The sequence below is a fragment of the Onychostoma macrolepis genome, chromosome 23, assembly GCF_012432095.1.
Source record: "Onychostoma macrolepis isolate SWU-2019 chromosome 23, ASM1243209v1, whole genome shotgun sequence".
NCBI lineage: Eukaryota > Metazoa > Chordata > Actinopteri > Cypriniformes > Cyprinidae > Onychostoma > Onychostoma macrolepis.
The window spans coordinates 21,058,041-21,078,196 of NC_081177.1; the positions used below are offsets into that span (position 1 = coordinate 21,058,041).

General features: G+C 37.8%; 1 protein-coding gene across 1 annotated transcript in view; it reads left to right on the top strand.

Annotated features, from left to right (window-relative positions):
* cables2b (Cdk5 and Abl enzyme substrate 2b) overlaps positions 1-19,644 on the top strand; it is a 33,664-nt gene extending 14,020 nt beyond the window's left edge. The window contains exons 3-9 of the mRNA XM_058762836.1: positions 5,804-5,881; positions 10,454-10,562; positions 10,730-10,883; positions 12,603-12,697; positions 15,267-15,373; positions 15,928-16,132; positions 16,667-19,644. Coding sequence (XP_058618819.1) covers positions 5,804-5,881; positions 10,454-10,562; positions 10,730-10,883; positions 12,603-12,697; positions 15,267-15,373; positions 15,928-16,132; positions 16,667-16,807 — 889 coding nt within the window. The 3' untranslated portion in view covers positions 16,808-19,644. The remainder of the gene's footprint in view (positions 1-5,803; positions 5,882-10,453; positions 10,563-10,729; positions 10,884-12,602; positions 12,698-15,266; positions 15,374-15,927; positions 16,133-16,666) is intronic.
* The last annotated feature ends 512 nt before the right edge of the window (positions 19,645-20,156 follow it).

Below are 20,156 nucleotides of genomic sequence, written 5' to 3' on the forward strand. Positions count from 1 at the left end.
CAACACCATGGTCATTTATCCAACTTTTGGTGCTTTTGGCAGTGTGGGCAGGTGCCAAATCCTGCTGGAAAATAAAATCAGCATCTTTAAAAAGCTGGTCAGCAGAAGGAAGCATGAAGTGCTCCAAAATTTCTTGGTACACGGGTGCAGTGACTTGGTTTTCAAAAAACACAATGGACCAACACCAGCAGATGACATTGCACCCCAAATCATCACAGACTGTGGAGACTTAACACTGGACTTCAAGCAACTTGGGCTATGAGCTTCTCCACCTTTCCTCCAGACTCTAGGACCTTGGTTTCCAAATGAAATGCAAAACTTGCTCTCATCTGAAAAGAGGACTTTGGACCACTGGGCAACAGTCCAGTTCTTCTTCTCCTTAGCCTTCAGGTAAGACACCTCTGACGTCAACTGAAGAGGACAACTGTAGCCAAATTCCTTGACACATCTGTGTGTGTGGTGGCTCTTGATGCCTTGACCCCAGCCTCAGTCCATTCCTTGTAAAGTTCACCCAAATTCTTGAATCGATTTTGCTTGACAATCCTCATAAGGCAGCGGTTCTCTCGGTTGCTTGTGCATCTTTTTCTTCCACACTTTTTCCTTCCACTCAACTTTCTGTTAACATGCTTGGATACAGCACTCTGTGAACGGCCAGCTTCTTTGGCAATGAATGTTTGTGGCTTACCCTCCTTGTGAAGGGTGTCAATGATTGTCTTCTGGACAACTGTCAGATCAGCAGTCTTCCTCATGATTGTGTAGCCTAGTGAACCAAACTGAGAGACCATTTTGAATGCTCAGGAAACCTTTGCAGGTGTTTTGAGTGGATTAGCTGATTGGCATGTCACCATATTCTAATTTGTTGAGATAGCGAATTGGTGGGTTTTTGTTAAATGTGAGCCAAAATCACCACAATTAAAAGAAGCAAAGACTTAAACTACTTCAGTCTGTGTGCATTGAATTTATTTAATACACGAGTTTCACAATTTGAGTTGAATTACTACTAACTTTTTCATGACATTCTAATTTATTGAGATGCACCTGTGTATATATGTGTGAGTATATGTACAGGTGCTGGTCATATAATTAGAATATCATCAAAACGTTGATTTATTTCACTAATTCCATTCAAAAAGTGAAACTTGTATATTATATTCATTAATTACACACAGACTGATATATTTCAAATGTTTATTTCTTTTAATTTTGATGATTAGAGCTTAAAGCTCATGAAAGTCAAAAATCAGTATCTCAAAATATTAGAATATTACTTAAGACCAATACAAAGAAAGGATTTTTAGAAATCTTGGCCAACTGAAAAGTATGAAAATGAAAAGTATGATCATGTACAGCACTCAATACTTAGTTGGGGCTCCTTTTGCCTGAATTACTGCAGCAATGCGGCGTGGCATGGAGTCGATCAGTCTATGGCACTGCTCAGGTGTTATGAGAGCCCAGGTTGCTCTGATAGTGGCCTTCAGCTCATCTGCATTGTTGGGTCTGGTGTCTCTCATCTTCCTCTTGACAATACCCCATAGATTCTCTATGGGGTTCAGGTCAGGCGAGTTTGCTGGCCAGTCAAGCACAGTAACACCATGGTCATTGAACCAGCTTTTGGTACCTTTGGCAGTGTGGGCAGATGCCAAGTCCTGCTGGAAAATGAAATCAGCATCTCCATAAAGCTTGTCAACAGAAGGAAGCATGAAGTGCTCTAAAATCTCCTGGTAGATGGCTGCGTTGACTGTGGACTTCAGAAAACACAGTGGACCAACACCAGCAGATGACATGGCAGCCCAAATCATCACAGACTGTGGAAACTTCACACTGGACTTCAAGCAACATGGATTCTGTGCGTCTCCACTCTTCCTTCAGACTCTGGGACCTTGATTTCCAAATGAAATGTAAAATTTACTTTCATCTGAAAAGAGGACTTTGGACCACTGAGCAACAGTCCATTTCTTTTTCTCCACAGCCCAGTTAAGATGCTTCTGACGTTGTCTCTGGTTCAGAAGTGGCTTGGTAGCCCTTTTCCTGAAGATGTCTGAGCGTGGTGACTCTTGATGCACTGACTCCAGCTTCAGTTCTCTCCTTGTGAAGCTCTCACAAGTGTTTGAATCGGCTTTGTTTGACTGTATTCTCAAGCTTGCGGTCATCCCTGTTGCTTGTGCACCTTTTCCTACCCAAATTCTTCCTTCCAGTCAACTTTGCATTTAATATGCTTTGATACAGCACTCTGTAAACAGCCACACCTTTCAGTAATGACCTTCTGTGACTTACCCTCTTTGTGGAGGGTGTCAATGTTCATCTTCTGGATCATTGCCAAGTCAGCAGTCTTCCCCATTATTGTGGTTTCAAAGAATAAGAGATACGCAGAATTTATACTGTAGGGATGGTCATTTATTCAAACTCAAATGTAAATATTCTAATATTTTGAGATACTGATTTTTGACTTTCATGAGCTGTAAGCTCTAATCATCAAAATTAAAAGAAATAAACATTTGAAATATATCAGTCTGTGTGTAATGAATGAACATAATATACAAGTTTCACTTTTTGAATGGAATTAGTGAAATCAACTTTTTGATGATATTCTAATTATATGACCAGCACCTGTATGTAAGGGATAATCAACGGCTAGCTGTGCATTAAAGGATTTGAATGCACGACGTGGAGGCTCCGCGAAGTGCATTCAAATCGTTTAATGCACAGCTATCCGTTGATTATCCCGTTTATGCCATGGTCATTTCCCAGCATTCACATATTAAAGATGTTAACAATATTTGTGCTGCAATATTTGACCGGAACTATAAAAATGACGGTTATTTTCGTCTGTATTACTATTCAACTGTATCTGCAGTGGCGGTTTTAGGCATGGGCGAACCGGGCAGTAGTCCGGGGCGGCATTTTTTCATGACACGTGGGGGGGGCGGCACAAGCACTTGAAGGAAAAAAAAAAAAAAACTAATCTGCGCCGCCAAGCGGTTTTCTATTATCTATCATATTATCTATCATATAACTGTGTGGGGAATTGGCAAATTGGCGCCGCTGCTTGTTGAGAAGGTACCGTGCACAGAAGCTGTGTGAGAAGTGGAAAGGGGAGGGGGGCGCGGCCGCGGGGGACAGTTCACCTCTCCCAAATGGAGCGGACAAGGAGGGCTTGTCTGCTCCATTAGTGGGACAAGTGGGCTAAAGTCAGTCACACCCAGGGGCGTGGGAAGTGGGGGGTGCTGAGGGTGCTGTAGCACCCCCTGTTTTTTTTCTGTGTGCAACTGTTTAATTGTTGTCTATTTAAGTGCAAATAGCTATGTTGCTGGGAGAGGCTATTTACATTAACTCCACCCACAAACGTATGATTGGGATAGTCAAATTTGCAAAAGACGGTTACTAGTTCGATTCAGTGGCGCAGATGGTAAAGTTTGAGTTACACTTCTTTTGACACGATCGACTGGGGTTCGAATCTGCCTTTTGACTAACTTTTTTTCTCCCTCTTTAAATTTCAAATTTCAAATCACATCAGAAAAGCATTTATTTTTTAATAAAAATTAAGGAAATAATCAAAAAGTTGAACATAAAGTATCGGGTAGGGTTAGGTTAGGTGTAGAGAGGGCTTTTGGCCCAATAAGGTGGCATCCATTTAATAATTAGAAATAAAATAAAAAAATTACACTCAATAAGTTATTGCATACTATTTTATAATGTATTACAATGCAGAAGTGCAGATAATTACCACTATTTTTGCAATAAGTCATGTTTTTCTCCATGTTTTTATTTTATTTTAACATAGAATAAATAGAATCTAAAGCTATTTGCACTGTGTAAATAACATATCACTAAAGAATACTGCTATTTTCACTTTGTGGTTTAGTCTTGACTTCTGGTCGTGAGTGACCGTGTTGGGGGATGGGAAATCTGTTGATTACTCAGAGGGGGTCTCGCCCGGAGAGTAATTCAATGTAGAACCGCCACTGTGTATCTGTATGTTACTATGGTTACCAATGTTTATAGGAAGCGCATTAATATAGAACGTGATTAAACTGACCTGGAACTACCTGTGCAGTTCAACGAATTTAATCAACACCTGCCAGCCAATCAGAATCGCGTATTCAGACAGACCATGGCATATACAGTGTGTATATATATATATATATATATATATGGACCTAACTGTATATTCAAACAGAAAACATTTATTTTAAGTTGTAATATTTCACAATATTAATGTACCGTTTTTATCAAATAAACTCGGCATTGCTCAATTTTCATCTGATCCATCTTACCCGTCTCAGCAGCACATTTTGATGCAAATTGTTTTATAAACTTTGCTCATGTTTTTCTGAAGAATGACAACTACATTTGAACCCCAAAATAGGATATGAACCCTTAAGTTACAAAATTTGAATTTCAGTTATCTGACTTTACATGTCATAATATTCGATTATAACGTTAAACTTTAGCATAGTACACTCTACACAAGGAATAACTGGATGGGATTTTTGTTGTTCTCTTAAGGAAGTGGCTGTTCTCTGTGAGATCTGGCCTCATTCCATCTGAGGAACGACGGCTATGTTTACTAAAATCCCATTATAAACTGCCCCAAATAGATAGCGGTCCATATTTTCCGCTTGTGTTCCCAGGCTTTGGGTTTTCACACACAAATACGCACGTGCCTACTCACATTCACAGGGTCACAGACAGGATTGGGGGCGGGTGAATAAAACCGATAAGATATTTTCCACTGGATGATCACAGATCCAGATAAGCCTGATGTTCAGTGGCCTCATCTATGGAATAAATGCAGATACTGCAAATGTAGAAAATTGTAGGCTAGTACTGTTCCCTATAGGAAACAATGGGGCACTGTCGCAGAATTCACCATAACATCCAGTCAGATAACTGAAATTAAAAATTTGTAATTTAAGGGGTCATATCCTATTTTTGGGTTCAACACAGTTTAATATAGCATTTTTCAATAAAACCTGTTTAAAATGTAATAAACAAAATCACCTTGACATAGTGACCATTGATAAACTACTCCTAATTGTAATGTAGAAACTTTCATTTTCTTTTAAGCTAATTTGCAATGATCCAAATAAACATGAATTGAATTAAATTGAAAAGCTGAATCCTCTGTTGGGTAGTGGTTTTTCTTAATGGAGACGCTTCATTTGTGAATGAAAAATGATGGTTGTTTAAATCTATTAATTCCAAAATTGATACCTGAGATAGAAATGGAAATCCATCCAATCTCTAGAAAATGATTCAATTAATTTCCCTGACTCATGCTCACTGATATTTCTGGAGCCGTTTCTCCACTGTCATGTGACGAAGAAAGAATCAGAAAAATCCTCTAGGCTGCTGCGGCAGACCCTTAGTTTCATGTTAACTGCCATTTTACCACACTTTCACATTTCTATGGTTAAAATGCCGACACACACACCCCCCACTTCCTGTGTGTTTGTGTGAAGAAGTGAGAGAGAAGTGTACACTGGGGCTGATAGTGTAGGTGTTTTGTGTGTGTGTGTGTGTGTGTGTGTGTGTGTTGATGAGGCAGGAGTGTATTTTGAAGGCTGCCCTATTTGACCCCTCTGGTGTCACAGGTGTTGTGTTTGTTCTTGATCTGAATGTACTGAGAGATTAGTGTGTCATTTGTTATGAAGTGTTGAGTTGGCCTGTGTGTGTGTGTGTGTGTATATGTGTGTGTGTATATATATATGTATGTGTGTGTATATATATATATGTATGTGTGTGTGTGTGTATATATATATGTGTATGTGTAATCTTAACTAGTTTGTGTTCACCACTGCAGGATCGTGCTTATCTGCGCCAAAAGGTCTTTGTGTGCCGCCTTCTCTGTGCTGCCTTATGGAGAGAGCTTCCACATCAGGTATGCATGAAACAAACATGAAAATCTGCTTGTTTAAATCAGAGGTCAGATTTGCTGATGTGCTAAGCTGGGTAGATTCACTCAGTCACGCTTAAAGGGTTACTCCACCCCAAAATGAACATTTTACTTTGGCTGACACAGAACAGCATACGCAGTTTGCGTCCAGCAGATACTCTGCAAAATGGTGCTACGCTGACACGGAGGAGACAAATTGTTGAATAACGTCATTACTTTTCTTTTCTTTTCGTACAAAAAGTATTCTCGTCGCTTCATAAAGTTCAGATTGAACCACTGATGGCAGATGGACTACTTTGGCGATGTTTTTCATACTTTACTGGGTCTTGACAGTGGTATTTACTTGGCAGTCAATGGGACAGTCACAAGCCTACCGGTTTTCATCCAAAATATGTTAAATTGTGTTCCCGAAGACGAACGAAGCTTTTACAGGTTTGGAACGACATGGGGGTAGGTGATTAATGACAATTTTCATTTTGGGGTGGAGTAACCCTTTAATGAAGCTATATCTCTCACAAGTTGACTTGTCAACAGGAAGGGTTGTGGTTTGCCCTTTAGCTAGTCTGTTTAATTAAAACTTTTTATTTAATGAATCAGCCAAAAAGAATCAAACTAATGAGTGTTAAATCGGTCTAATCAGGCCGACGAATCAGTCTGACTCACTCACTTACTGAATCAGTTGTAACAGTTCTTGACTGAATCATTCAGTATTACTTTTCAGCAACTCAAAATGACCCGAGAACTGCTTGTGTGATGGATAGTAATGGCAAGACTTAAAAAGTTAAATTACTGACTGTCTGTTCCTATAACAATTTGTAATTAAAATTGGCATGAAATGAAATTTTACTGTTTTTCAGTATAGATTTATTATTGGGTGATTCAACACATAGATGTTTTACCAGCTAAGAAGTTCAGCACTTTTAGAGTTTCATCCCTCTATCTGATGTGAGCATAAGTATTGGAACAGTTGCCTCACAGGTCTTTCTAAGTGATCAGCTGTGTGCAATTGCATTAATTCTTCAGATATTAAAAGCAGGGAATGTGTTGTATCAGTTATATCCATTACTTCTGCATTCTGAATCTTGCATTTGATGATGACACACACAAACCAGGATGAAGATGAGGGAGCTGATTTTGAGAGAAAAGCAAGTAATTTGGATGCTAAAAGAAGGAAGTCAGTTAGAGCTCTAGCAAAAACAAAGGGCATGGAGAAATCAAGAGTTTAGAAACCACCAGCAACCAACAACGACCTGATCGGCTGAGAAAACAACAGTAGTTGATGACAGACAAATCATAAAAGCTGTGAAAATGAACCCTAAAAGATGTGTCTGTAAAATCACCAACAACTTCCAGAAAGCTGGGGTGATGCTCTGACAATTTACTGTCCTCGGGAGACTTTGACACAGAATTACAGATGCTACACAGCAAGATGCAAACCTCTGACCAGCACCAAAAATAGAGAGTTTGCAAAAAAGCACAAAGGTGAGCCAGAAGAGTTTTGGAACTGTGTTTATGGACCGATGAGACAAAGATGAACCTTTATCTAAGTGATGGGAAAGCAAAAATGTGGAGAGAAAAAGGGAACTGCAATGATCCCAAGCATTCAGCCTCATCTGTAAAGCATGGCGGAGGTGGTGTCATGGCATGGGCATGCATGGCTGCCTCTGGAACAGGCTCTCTCAACTTTACTGATGACGTAATGTATGATAACAGTAGCAGAATGAATTTGGAAGGGTACAAAACCATCTTGCCTACCAATATTCAAGAAAATGCCACCAGATTCATTGAGAAGTGCTTCATATTGCATCAGGACAATGACCCAAAACACCCTGCCAGTTCAGTCAAGGAATTTATAAGGGCAAAGAAATGGAAAGTCTTAGATTGCCCAAGTCAATCTCCAGATTTAAATCCGATTGAACATGAATTTCACCAGCTGAAGAGGAGAGTGAAGGCAGAAACTCCCCAAACAAGCAAAAATTGGAATTGGCTGCATTAAAGGCTGGGAAAAGTATTTCAAAGGATGAGAGCAAGAGTCTGGTGATGTCTATGGGTCACAGACTCACTGCTGTGATTGTGTGCAAGGGATCTGCAACTAAATAATAGCTTTTAATCTTTTATATCTGCCTTATGTTCAACTGTCCCAATACCTATGCTTGCATCAATGAATGGGATGAACTTTAAAAGTGCTGTTCTTTTTATTTGGTAAAACATGTATGTAATATCTTAATTTGTGTTCTGAAGATGAAGGAAAGTCTTATGGGTTTGGAACGACTTGAGGGTGATTAATTAATGACAGAATTTTCATTTTTGAGTGAACTAACCCTTTAAGGTCTTTTCTTTAGTATTTGTATATTTCTTTTATATAGTTAGAAGTGGTTATTCACCTAGGGGTAACTGGGTTCAAATAATACTATACAAAACTGTACTAACATAGTAGGAGAATTGATGGATCATTAAGGTTGGAGAATTCAGAATTGAGATTCCCATTCCTAGCTGTCATTTCCATGACTGGTTTTTGCATGTTTTCCTAAATTTCAAATAGACAGATACACACAAGGAGCTGAATATAAGGTCTGTTTGGTTCCTCTGCTCTCCTCAGGGGATTCATATCTAGGGTGAGATTCGGGGCAAATGGGACAGGAAGGAATTTTTCCCACATCCATGAAATGGGACTGGCATGACACGGCCAAAAGCCTCCTCTCCTTTCCCACCCTCTTTCATTATGGTTTCATAAAATGCTGAAATAAGGAATTGGACCATGGGAAACTTTTGTCTTTTAGGTCACATTTTTGAAAGAGAGAAGAAATTAAACAGCCATGTTATGCAAGCGGTCTAAGACTATAGATTAGGGATGCTAGAGGGAGTGAATATATATATATGTGTGTATGTATGTATATGTGTGTGTGTTGAGTCGGTGCTTAAAGAGCAACTCTGTACACCACACACTCATCTACTTCTGCCTGGAAGGAAAAGCAAAAGATTGGGACATCAGGTTGAATTTGAAGCTGTCTGTATTAGGTGAGTTAGACTTGTGTGTGTTGATAATCAAGCGTTGAATTGGCTCTGTGTTTGAACTTGTTTTCAAGTCCGTAAATATCTGTCTGTTGCTCTTTCAACCAAGCAACATTAAATTTGATGAGCTAACATGTCTTATCGTCTTGTTTCGGAGAGGGAGATATTGCAAGGCTCATCTCAAGGGCTTTTATTTTTAAATAGCCAACAGATTTTAGTGTATGTCGCAGTTAGTCAGAAGTAGGTGGTATTAGGAGGAAAACTGTCCGATCAAATACTCTGTGAGTACAAGATGAGTCATCAATATTTTAGGGCTGTTTTCTCAGAAGAGAAAAAAGGGAAATTTTAAATTCAACTAAAATAAAGGATTTTAATAAACGATATCAGTAACAAATTAACTTAAAGCCTTTATGTATAATGCAATATAAAAGTAGTTTTAATGCATTAATTATGCCTTGTAATACACCTTATTATGCATTGTACAATCCCATGAATAATTGTATCCAGTTACTACGTTATAATTGTTACACTACACATTTTAAATTCGGTTATAATTTATGACACAAGTTCTAATGTATTACAATGCACATTATGAATAATTATAATGCATTATACCCCTTTATAATGCATTATACATAAAGGCTTTAAGTAAAGTGTTACCATGATCTTAAACACACAGATGATCTCAGAGAAGTTAAACATGGACATAAAGCCACAAAACGCCAATTTGATTTTTTTTTTTTTTTTATGCAAACACTTTGCAGCACTTAAATATTCATCCCAGAAGTTCAATTATTGTATTAATACAGCTTTCTTGCATTAAAAACAGTCATAGCTATACCTTTAAGACTTCTTTATGTAAATGACTTCAGTTATGCTTAGCCTGGAAATTGTGTAAGGTTTGCTCTTAAGCAGGGTTTCCCAAACTGGGCTGTGTAAGTTGATAAAAAGCAAATAATTAATTAAATGATAAAAATGTACAAATTAAATCACTTGAAATTTAAAACAATCAAAACAAAACGCTTCCTAAAAAATTACAAATATTTTCTTTTTAAGTGCATGTCATGTGACCGTTATCTGAAATCAGACAGCAAAGAATGTGCAAATGTGGTGTTAAAGGGATTGTTAACCCAAAAATGAAAATTCTGTCATTATTTACTAAGCAACATGTGGTTTCAAACCCATAAGACTTTGGTTAATCTTCGAAACACAAATTATCATATAGATTAATCTTTATGACTTTTTGGATCTTCTAAATTGTGGTTACCTGGTGTTTCAGTAGAAACTCTCAGGTTTCATTTAAAATATCTCAAATTGTTTCCAAGATTAACCAAAGTCTTATGGTCCTGGAATGACTTGAAGATGAGTAAATGAGTGGACTATCCCTTTAAATTATCGAAAATATGAATTTAAAATCTCAGGGTATACTTCAAATACTATTTTAGGTCGAAGGGGATCGGCTGACAAATAAGTTTGGGCATCCCTGTTCTTAATTTTGGATTTAACCAATGAAAACAAGCATCTGTCAATCTGTCTTTGTGTCAGTGACCCTTGTCTAGAAGCTCAGCGGCGGAGGCACTCGTCTGGAGGAATATCCACCACCCTAGAGATGCTTCCCGGGCTGGAGGGGGTGGAGCTGGGCATATACGGCAGGGTAAGAGCTTGTCATTCTATCACTGCACCTGTCAATCAGTCAGTCAGGAAATGTCACCGGGCATTGTGCTCGGCGTACCACTGGACCTGCTCAGGAATGACAGCTTTATATCTCTTCATTTGATTCACCAGGCTGACAGATGGCTTATGATCTTATTTGTTGTGCAGACGGTGTCGTACGCTCAGTTCCTGTATCCAACTAACGCTCTGGACCGCCACAAGCCCACAGTGGATCTCGCTCTACCCGTGCCGTATTCCAGAAACAGCATCCCCTGCAGTTATCCTCCCTCTCGCCTTAACAGCACCGTCGGCCTGGACCTGGGTATGTCTCACACATACACACACACTAGCACACGTAGACTTGTGAGGACCTCCTATAGCCATATATTGTCCTCAAATAAGCTGAATATCTGTATACTAACTCTAGACCTATTCTATACATACACTTTCTTGGTCTTATTTGGTATTACTTGACCAATTAAGATACATTTTTACTTTTTAATAGTGACGATATGTACAGTACCTTTCAATAGTTTGTTTTTACTGAGCAAGTATGCTTTACATTGATCGAATGTTTCAGTAAAGACGTATATAACGGTACCAAAGATTTCTGTTTCAAATAATTGTTGTTCTTTTCCTTCTATTCATAAAAGAATGAATTAACATTGATAATAATAAAAAATGTTTCTTGAGCAACAAATCAGCATATTAGAATGATTTCTGAAGGATCATGTGACATTGAAGACTGGGGTAATGATGCTGAAAATTCAGCTTTGCGTCACAGGAAGAAATTACATTTGAAAATATATTACAATGGAAAAAAGTTATTTTAAATTGCAATAATAACTCACAATATTACTGCTTTTACTGTAATTTTGATCAAATAAATGCAGCCTTGGTGAGAATAAGAGACTTCTTTGAAGAACTGAAAAGTACATTTTTGGCCATAATGCCAAAACCGATATTTAAGTTTTGATTTAGCGGAAACAAAACCAAAAATTAAGTTTTGGTAATTGAATTTTAAATTTATATGTAAATGTTTCTTTTTGGTCATGGTGTACTGTGTCCGCTCTTTCTGGGTAGTGACACAGATTTTGTGATTCAATTTGATTCCAATTCCCTTTTTATATATATATATATAATATATAATATTAGTGTTTGTGTTTTATATATATACAGTGTTTTATATATATATATAATGTACACACACATACAATTACTCTGTCAGTTCTGTATCTCACAACTATATCTGACAACATCTGTAACTCTTTTCTATAACAGATTCCTTAGCTTGTGACCTTTTTTGACTTTGTAAGACAAAGTGTGTGTGTGTGTGTGTTGGGAGGCCTAAAAGGGTTTTAACGCTAATTCTGGACTGTGGACACGCTGAAATTCATTTATTCATGTCTTAATGACGAAATTAAATCACACAAGCGTGCAACACATACACTCAGAAAACAAACACACACTCATACAAAAAGTGTGTAGTAACTGATGGGAGCTTAATAAAGGTTTTAATGCGGTGTTATTCACAGAGTGGGTAGGGACATTTCAATCAACTCGGTAGACATGGTTATTATCACAGTATTTCAGGCACAGATGTGTGTGTCATAATTACTAACGCTGCTATTCCTGTATTCTAATACTTAGTGAGTGTGTGAGTCATCAACACAGCTCACTATATTCTTGTACCTTATTTAGCAAGCCTGCATTAGCAACACTTGTGTCAACCGAGTGTGTCGTTGATTGTACGTACTGAGTACTAATTGCATTTTTTGTGTGTGTGTGTGTGTTGTCTGAAGGGAAACATTCAGCCAAAAATAAAAATTCTGTCATTTACTCACCACGACAGGTGACAGACGTCCCATTTTTGGGTGAACTACCCTTTTAATATAGCTATGCCTAGTCAGTGCAGGAAGATACTGTCACCGTCATCTCAAAAACACGCTTAAACAGGCCACATTTGGTTATGTTATCTGTGGTTTGATTGGCTCATTTGACAGCCATGTCCTTGAGTGTGTTTGTTTGTTGTTTTTTTCAGGCCTTGAAGACGCTGACTATGACCCTAATATGCTCAGTGACCCACGGTGGCCATGTGGAAAACACAAAAGAGTGCTCATCTTTGCCTCGTACATGGTGAGAGATGCAGTGTATGCACAGTGGGGGGAAAATTATTTGATCCCCTGCTGATTTTGTACATTTGCCTACTGACAAAGAAATGATCAGTCTATAATTTTAATGGTAGGTTTATTTGAACAGTGAGAGACAGAATAACAACAAAAAAAAATCCAGAAAAACGCATTTCATAAGTTATAAATTGATTTGCATTTTAAGGAGTCAAATAAATATTTGATCCCCTATCAGTCAGCAAGATTTCTGGCTCCCAGGTGTCTTTTATACAGGTAAGGAGCTGAGATTAGGTGCAGTCTCTTAAAGGAAATGCTCCTAATCTCAGCTTGTTACCTGTATAAAAGACAACCTGTCCACAGAAGCAATCAATCAATCAGATTGATTCCAAACTCTCCACCATGGCCAAGACCAAAGAGCTGTCCAAGGATGTCAGGGACAAGATTGTAGACCTGCACAAGGCTGGAATGGGCTACAAGACCATCGCCAAGCAGCTTGGTGAGAAGGTGACAACAGTTGGTGCGATTATTCACAAATGGAAGAGACACAAAATAACTGTCAATCTCCCTCGGGTCTGGGGCTCCATGCAAGATCTCACCTCGTGGAGTTTCAATGATCATGAGAACAGTGAGGAATCAGCCCAGAACTACACGGGAGGATCTTGTCAGTGATCTCAAGGCAGCTGGGACCATAGTCACCAAGAAAGCAATTGGTAACACACTACGCCGTGAAGGACTGAAATCCTGCAGCGCCCGCAAGGTGCCCCTGCTCAAGAAAGCACATGTACAGCCCATCTGAAGTTTGCCAATGATTCAGCGGAGAACTGGGTGAAAGTGTTGTAGTCAGATGAGACCAAAATCCAGCTCTTTGGCATCAACCATGTTTGGAGGAGGAGGAATGCATGACCCCAAAAACACCATCCCCACTGTCAAACATGGAGGTGGAAACATTATGCTTTGGGGGTGTTTTTCTGCTAAGGGGACAACTGCACCACATCAAAGGGACGATGGACAGGGCCATGTACCCTCAGGGCCAGGGCATTGAAGCCAGCCAGCGCATTGAAAATGGGTCGTGGATGGGTATTCCAGCATGACAATGACCCAAAACACACGGCCAAGGCAACAAAGGAGTGGCTTAAGAAGCACATTAAGGTCCTGGAGTGGCCTAGCCAGTCTCCAGACCTTAACCCCATAGAAAATCTGTGAAGGGAGCTGAAGGTTCGAGCTGCCAAACGTCAGCCTTGAAACCTTAATGACTTTGAGAGGATCTGCAAAGAGGAGTGGGACAAAATCCCTCCTGAGATGTGTGCAAACCTGGTGGCCAACAACAAGAAACGTCTGTGATTGCCAACAAGGATTTTGCCACCAAGTACTAAGTCATGTTTTGCGAAGGGGTCAAATACTTATTTGACTCATTATCAATTTATAACTTTTTTTTTTTTTTTTATATGCGTTTTTCTGGATTTTTTTGTTGTTATTCTGTCTCACTGTTCAAATAAACCTACCATTAAAATTATAGACTGATCATTTCTTTGTCAGTAGGCAAACATACAAAATCAGCAGGGGATCAAATAATATTTTTCCCCACTGTATGTACACTGAACAAAATTATAAGTGCAACACTTTTGTTTTTGCCCCCATTTTTCATGAGCTGAACTCAAAGATCTACGACTTTTTCTATGTACACAAAAGGCCTATTTCTCTCAAATATTGTTCACAAATCTGTCTAAATCTGTGTTAGTGAGCACTTCTCCTTTGCCGAGATACTCGGCTGGCCACAATAAAAGGCCACTCTAAAATATGCAGTTTTACCACACAGCACAATGCCACAGATGTCACGGGGTCAACAAAGGGCTGAAAAAGCAAGACACTTTGAAAAGATTCAGCTGGGAGATCATCTAGTTAATTGACATCAGGTCTGTAACATGATTAGCTATAAAAGGGATGTCTTAGAGAGGCAGAGTCTCTCAGAAGTAAAGATGGGCAGAGGCTCTCCAATCTGTGAAAGAGTGCGTAAAAAGATTGTGGAATACTTTAAAAACAACGTTCCTCAACGTCAAATTGCAAAGGCTTTAAAAATCTCATAATCTGCAGTGCATAACATCATCAAAATATTCAGAGAAACTGGAGAAATCTCTGTGCGCAAGGGACAAGGCCGAAGACCTTTGTTGGATGCCCGTGGTCTTCAGGTCCTCAGACGACACTGCATCACTCATCGGCATGATTCTGTCATTGACATTACTAAATGGGCCCAGGAATACTTCCAGAAACCACTGTCGGTGAAGTGCAGCCCACTGTGCAGCCTAGTTTGCTCTTGTTTCTTGTTTTTAGACAATTTACCCATCAGACACATATGTAGGGATGCATCTGTGTGATCAAATCTGTGTGATTAAACCTCCTTGCTGAAAGCAGGGTGGTCTGACCTACAGACACGGATAAATATAACTTATCCAGCTGACATCATTACTGACCACTGGATAATACTGCTTATACACTTATACACTGTAAAAAGTTTATTGCTGAATATCTTACTGATGTAAATTCTCAGTATTTACTGTCACTCTCTTTCTCTCTTATAGACAACAGTAATAGAGTACGTCAAACCATCAGATCTGAAGAAGGACATGAATGAGACCTTTAAGGACAAATTCCCCCACATCAAACTCACACTGAGCAAAATCAGAAGGTACACACATTTTAAGTGTTTACTTCAGTAACTGTTTACATACAAAGGAATATTCTTAGGTTAATCAGAATATGGTATTATTTTTATTATGTATGCAGTAACCAGATTAAACCAACATTTTTCAAAAGAGGGCTTAAACCCTAAAGTTACATTTTAAAGGGATAGTTCACCCAAAAATGAAAATTCTGTCATTAATTGCTCACCGTCATGTCTTTCCCAACTGTAAAACCTTCATTCATTTTCGGAACACAAATTAAGATATTTTTTATGAAATCCGAGAGCTTTCTGACCCTCCATAGAGAGCAATACTTTTTGTACGCAAAGAAAACAAAAATAACGACTTCATTCAACAATTTCTTAATTTGTGTTCTGAAGATGAATGAAGGTCTTACAGGTTTGGAACAACATGAGGGTGAGTAATTTTCATTTTCGGGTGAACTAAACCTTTAAAAGTTCAAACGTGCTTTAAGTTACATTTGTGGATGAATATATTCTTCTTTTGTTATCTGTTCTCTTTATGTCTCCCAACATCTGTCATTCCCTCTCTTCATCAGTTTGAAGAGAGAAATCTGTTCAGTAGGAGAGGAGTCTTCCTTGCAGCCAGTCACCATAGCTATGGCATTTGTGTACTTTGAGAAGCTGGTGCTACAGGGGCGTCTCAACAAGCAAAACAGGAAGCTGGTGGCAGCCGCGTGCATCCTACTCGCTGCCAAGATCAGCAGCGACCTGAAGAAACAAGAGGTCAAGCAACTGATTGACGTGAGTGATGCTCCGACACACACTTTCCAGTCAACACACATACACTACAGTTCAAAAGTTTGGAGTTGGAAAGATTAGTCTCTTATGCGCACCAAGGCTGCATTTATTTAATGAAAAATACAGTAAAAACAGTAAAATTGTGAAATATTTTTACAATTTAAAATAACTGTTTTGTATTCGAATGTATTACTCCAGTCTTCAGTGTCACATGATCCTTCAGAAATCATTCTAATATGCTGATTTGATAATCAAGAAACATTTCTGATTATCAGTGTTGAAAACAGTTGTGCTGCTTAATATTTTTGTGGAAACTGTGATTTAAAAAAAAAAACTGGATTCTTTAATGAATAGAAGATTCAAAAGGACAACATTTATTCGTAACATAATAAATGTCTTTTATTGTCACATTTGATCAATTAAGTGCCTCTGCTGAATAAAAACATTTCTTTCAACAAAAAACTGTGTTTGTATATACAGTATATCTATCTATATCTAATGTATCTATCTGGGTTTTTTTTTTTTTTCTGCCCAAAGAAACTGGAGGAGAGGTTCCGGATTAGCCGTCGAGAGCTGATTGCTTTCGAGTTCACTATCTTGGTGGCTCTGGAAATGGCACTTTACCTACCCGAGAGTAAAGTCATGCCCCACTACCGCAGACTGGTGCAGCAGACCTGACGTGGGTAGAGCTCAGGACCGTCGTGAATATGCAGATGAGATGTGTAAAGCAGTGGAAAGTGTGGGACTCTGCGTTCCCTCCATTGCAGTTTGAGGTATCAGAGCGAATACATATCAACACAAAGCTCCAAGGAAGAACTGACGTTCCAAATGATGCTTTATATAGCAATCTGGCCAGCGGCTTTTTTTTTCATGGCTGTCTGTTTTTGTGACCACCATGGGAATACTGCTGAGGAAAACAGCACGGATCTTCTCTTATTAAAAACAGAAGGTTTTAACACTCAAACGACAAGGGAAGAGTTTAACTCCTGCTACTTCACTTGTGTAAAATGTACAAGTGTGCATGCGTGTTTTTAACATTCCGTATCTATTTACCAAAAATAACTTTTATTTCATTTAGACCTCTTCTTTTGTATAGAACAACCTACTATTCACTGTAACACTAAAGCACTTTAAAAAAAAAAAAATCTATACATGTAAACATTATGCAATAATAATATAGCCATTAGCACAGATTATGAAATAAATAAATATATATAATATGCACTTACTTTAGTAGCGTACTCAGAAAGTGTTATTGAGTGACTGACTAAATCTACCTTAGTATTCAGACCTAATGTTCATTGTCGTTGATGAGGCTTGATTTTTACTGTGAAGAATACTCTATATTAGAGCTGATTTCAAGAATAGCACATTTTCAGTGCTGCCGTGGTGTTTTTACTTATTCTTTTTTTATAGAATTAAAAAAAAAAAATCCTCCAGAAGAAAGTCATGATGTAAATGCATAAAAAAAGACCGTTTTGGTATTAATCATGGTATTAATACACATGGTATTAATGTATGTACACACTTCCATGCAAAAGTTTTTGTTTTTGTTTTTTTCCCCAAAAGGAATTTCTACTGTTATTCAACAAGGCTGCATTGAATTGATTAAAAGTGACAAAAATAATTTGTAAGATTATTAATGTCTTTATTATTATGAAGCTGCTTTTTTTGAGCGTTCTCTCATTATAGAATCCTGAATAAAACATACAACGGTTTCCACAAAAAAAAAAATAATTTAACAGTGATGATAAGAAATGTTTGTTGAGCATATTAGAATGATTTCTGAAGGGTCATGTGACACTGAAGACTGGAGTAATGATGACTGCTGAAAATTCATCTTTGCATGACAGAAATAAATTAGAAAATTTTAAATTTTAAAACATATTACAACAGAAAACGGTGCAAAATAATATTTCACAATATTACAGTTTTTACTGTATTTTTAATCAATTACATGCAGCCTTGGTGAGCACATATGTTAATTTCACTGTTTATTCATTAATGACCATAATATTTTGTGTTCGGTCTCAATTTCTCAACTAGTAGCATGACCATACAGCATACTGTATCATGATTTATCTGAAAGGTTTTCCCTTCTTCCAGCACCCACAATCTATGCAATATTTTAGATGCTTTTGTCCCTTTTACTTGCAAAACATCCCATTTCCAGTTCAGTTCATCCATGTCTGCCTGATTTATGTTTCAGTGCTTTGTCCTTTATAGACTGATGCATTTTACATCCTTCTGTTTACTTACATGTTGTGCTGGTAATGTTGTCCACAAATGTCTGTCTTATATTTTTCTGATAGTAGTCCTGAAATAAGACATTGTTCTCCAGTAATATACTGTGTTAAATCAGATATTGTGCTAAGAAAGCACTATGTAAGCGGTGAGTATGCTAGAGCCGCCCTCTAGTGGAAGCGATGTACAATCACATGTTAATAGGAAAGCTGTTAGGAAGTGGATATTGCTACATAGGCCTAAAAAGCAGCGTCCCACTCATGTTCTCAGGAGATATTTGTAAATCACACATAAATTGGACATTTTTCCAGGCCTTTGTTAGTTTTATGTTTGTGTGTGCCCTACTTTTTTGTGATCTAGAGCCCCTTAACAAACTGAAATAGGTGGATAATGGATATAAAATCAGTTTTACACACGTTGAATTAAAGTGCCTAGGATTTTTTTGTAATTAATAATTTGGTAAAGGGAAAAAAATGGAAGTAAAGCAGTTTTATTTAGTTTATTTATACTGTGATTTTTCTATAGCCTCCAGTACTGCACTCCAAAGGCAAATCACAGTAATTACACATGTTGAAAGAGTATTATCTCTTTTTTGTTTGTTTGTTCATTTGTTTGTTTGTTTTTATCTGAGCATGGTTGAGCCAAACCTGTCAGTCACTGGACAGATCATATTCTAACAGACCCGATTTCACTCATAACTCAGTTGTGACAATTACGGATATGTCAGCTCGGTGGACCGTTTCAGCTGTAGCCAGTGAAAGAGTCATCTAGCGTTATTTTTAAATTGGACGTTTTAGTTGTTTTCACCTACAGTAACACTGGTTTATTTCAAAGGTCAGAGGTGAAGGAGAGCAAATCCTCAAGAGAATAGGAAGCGGATATCATAAAATAAATTTCCTCTGATCTCTTCCAAGAAGTTCAGCATATTTAGCTAATCTTCCATTTATGAATTATGATAGGAAGGCTGGGAAGGATGCCAGCAGCAGATAAGGGATGCGGCTGTATTGTAGAGCTGCCGAAATCATATTAGCATCTTTCCTAAAGATATACTACAAATATAAGTCATTTTTAACTGATGTCCTTTGAGTACAAGCTGTCCTTTCATATGCTCCCTTGCTATGCTTTCTCTCTCTCTCTCTGTTTGAACCTGTTTTTGTTTGTTTGTTTGTTTATTTGCAGGTGACATTGTTTATGTATGAAGAATTTTATTTGTGTGTTAATTGTCATAATTGTTGAATTATGCACTTTCACAAATATATTTTCTAAAATCACTGAAAACTGCAAGTTATTTATTTCTGGATATTATTAATACAGAAAGATCATCTTTTTTTATTTCCGCATTTACAAACACAAAGGATATGGTTTATAAATATATAACATGAACATATACACAACTCCTTATAATAGTTAAAAAACATAAAGGGTTCACTGGCTGCATTTAAAGAGTTGACACTTCTGTTCTACAACTGTATTAATCTGAAACAAGTTATTTCAGAGTAATACTGTACTGTTTTATTCAGTTGTTTGAGTCTAAATAAACATTAAAAATTTGCTTATGCAAAACAATAGGTGCTAGTTGTCTGAGCTATTGAACAGTGACATGATTCCTGGAAATAAGCGTTCCCTGTTGGGAATTCCTTTTCTGTGGCATATCCTTACCACAATGATTAATACAGAACACAAAGAGGATCAACTTTACTCTGGACACAGAAGGAATCCCTCATATTATGGGTCAAGTTTGATGAGTCTGATCAGACAAATTAATAGAACTGATAAAATATAG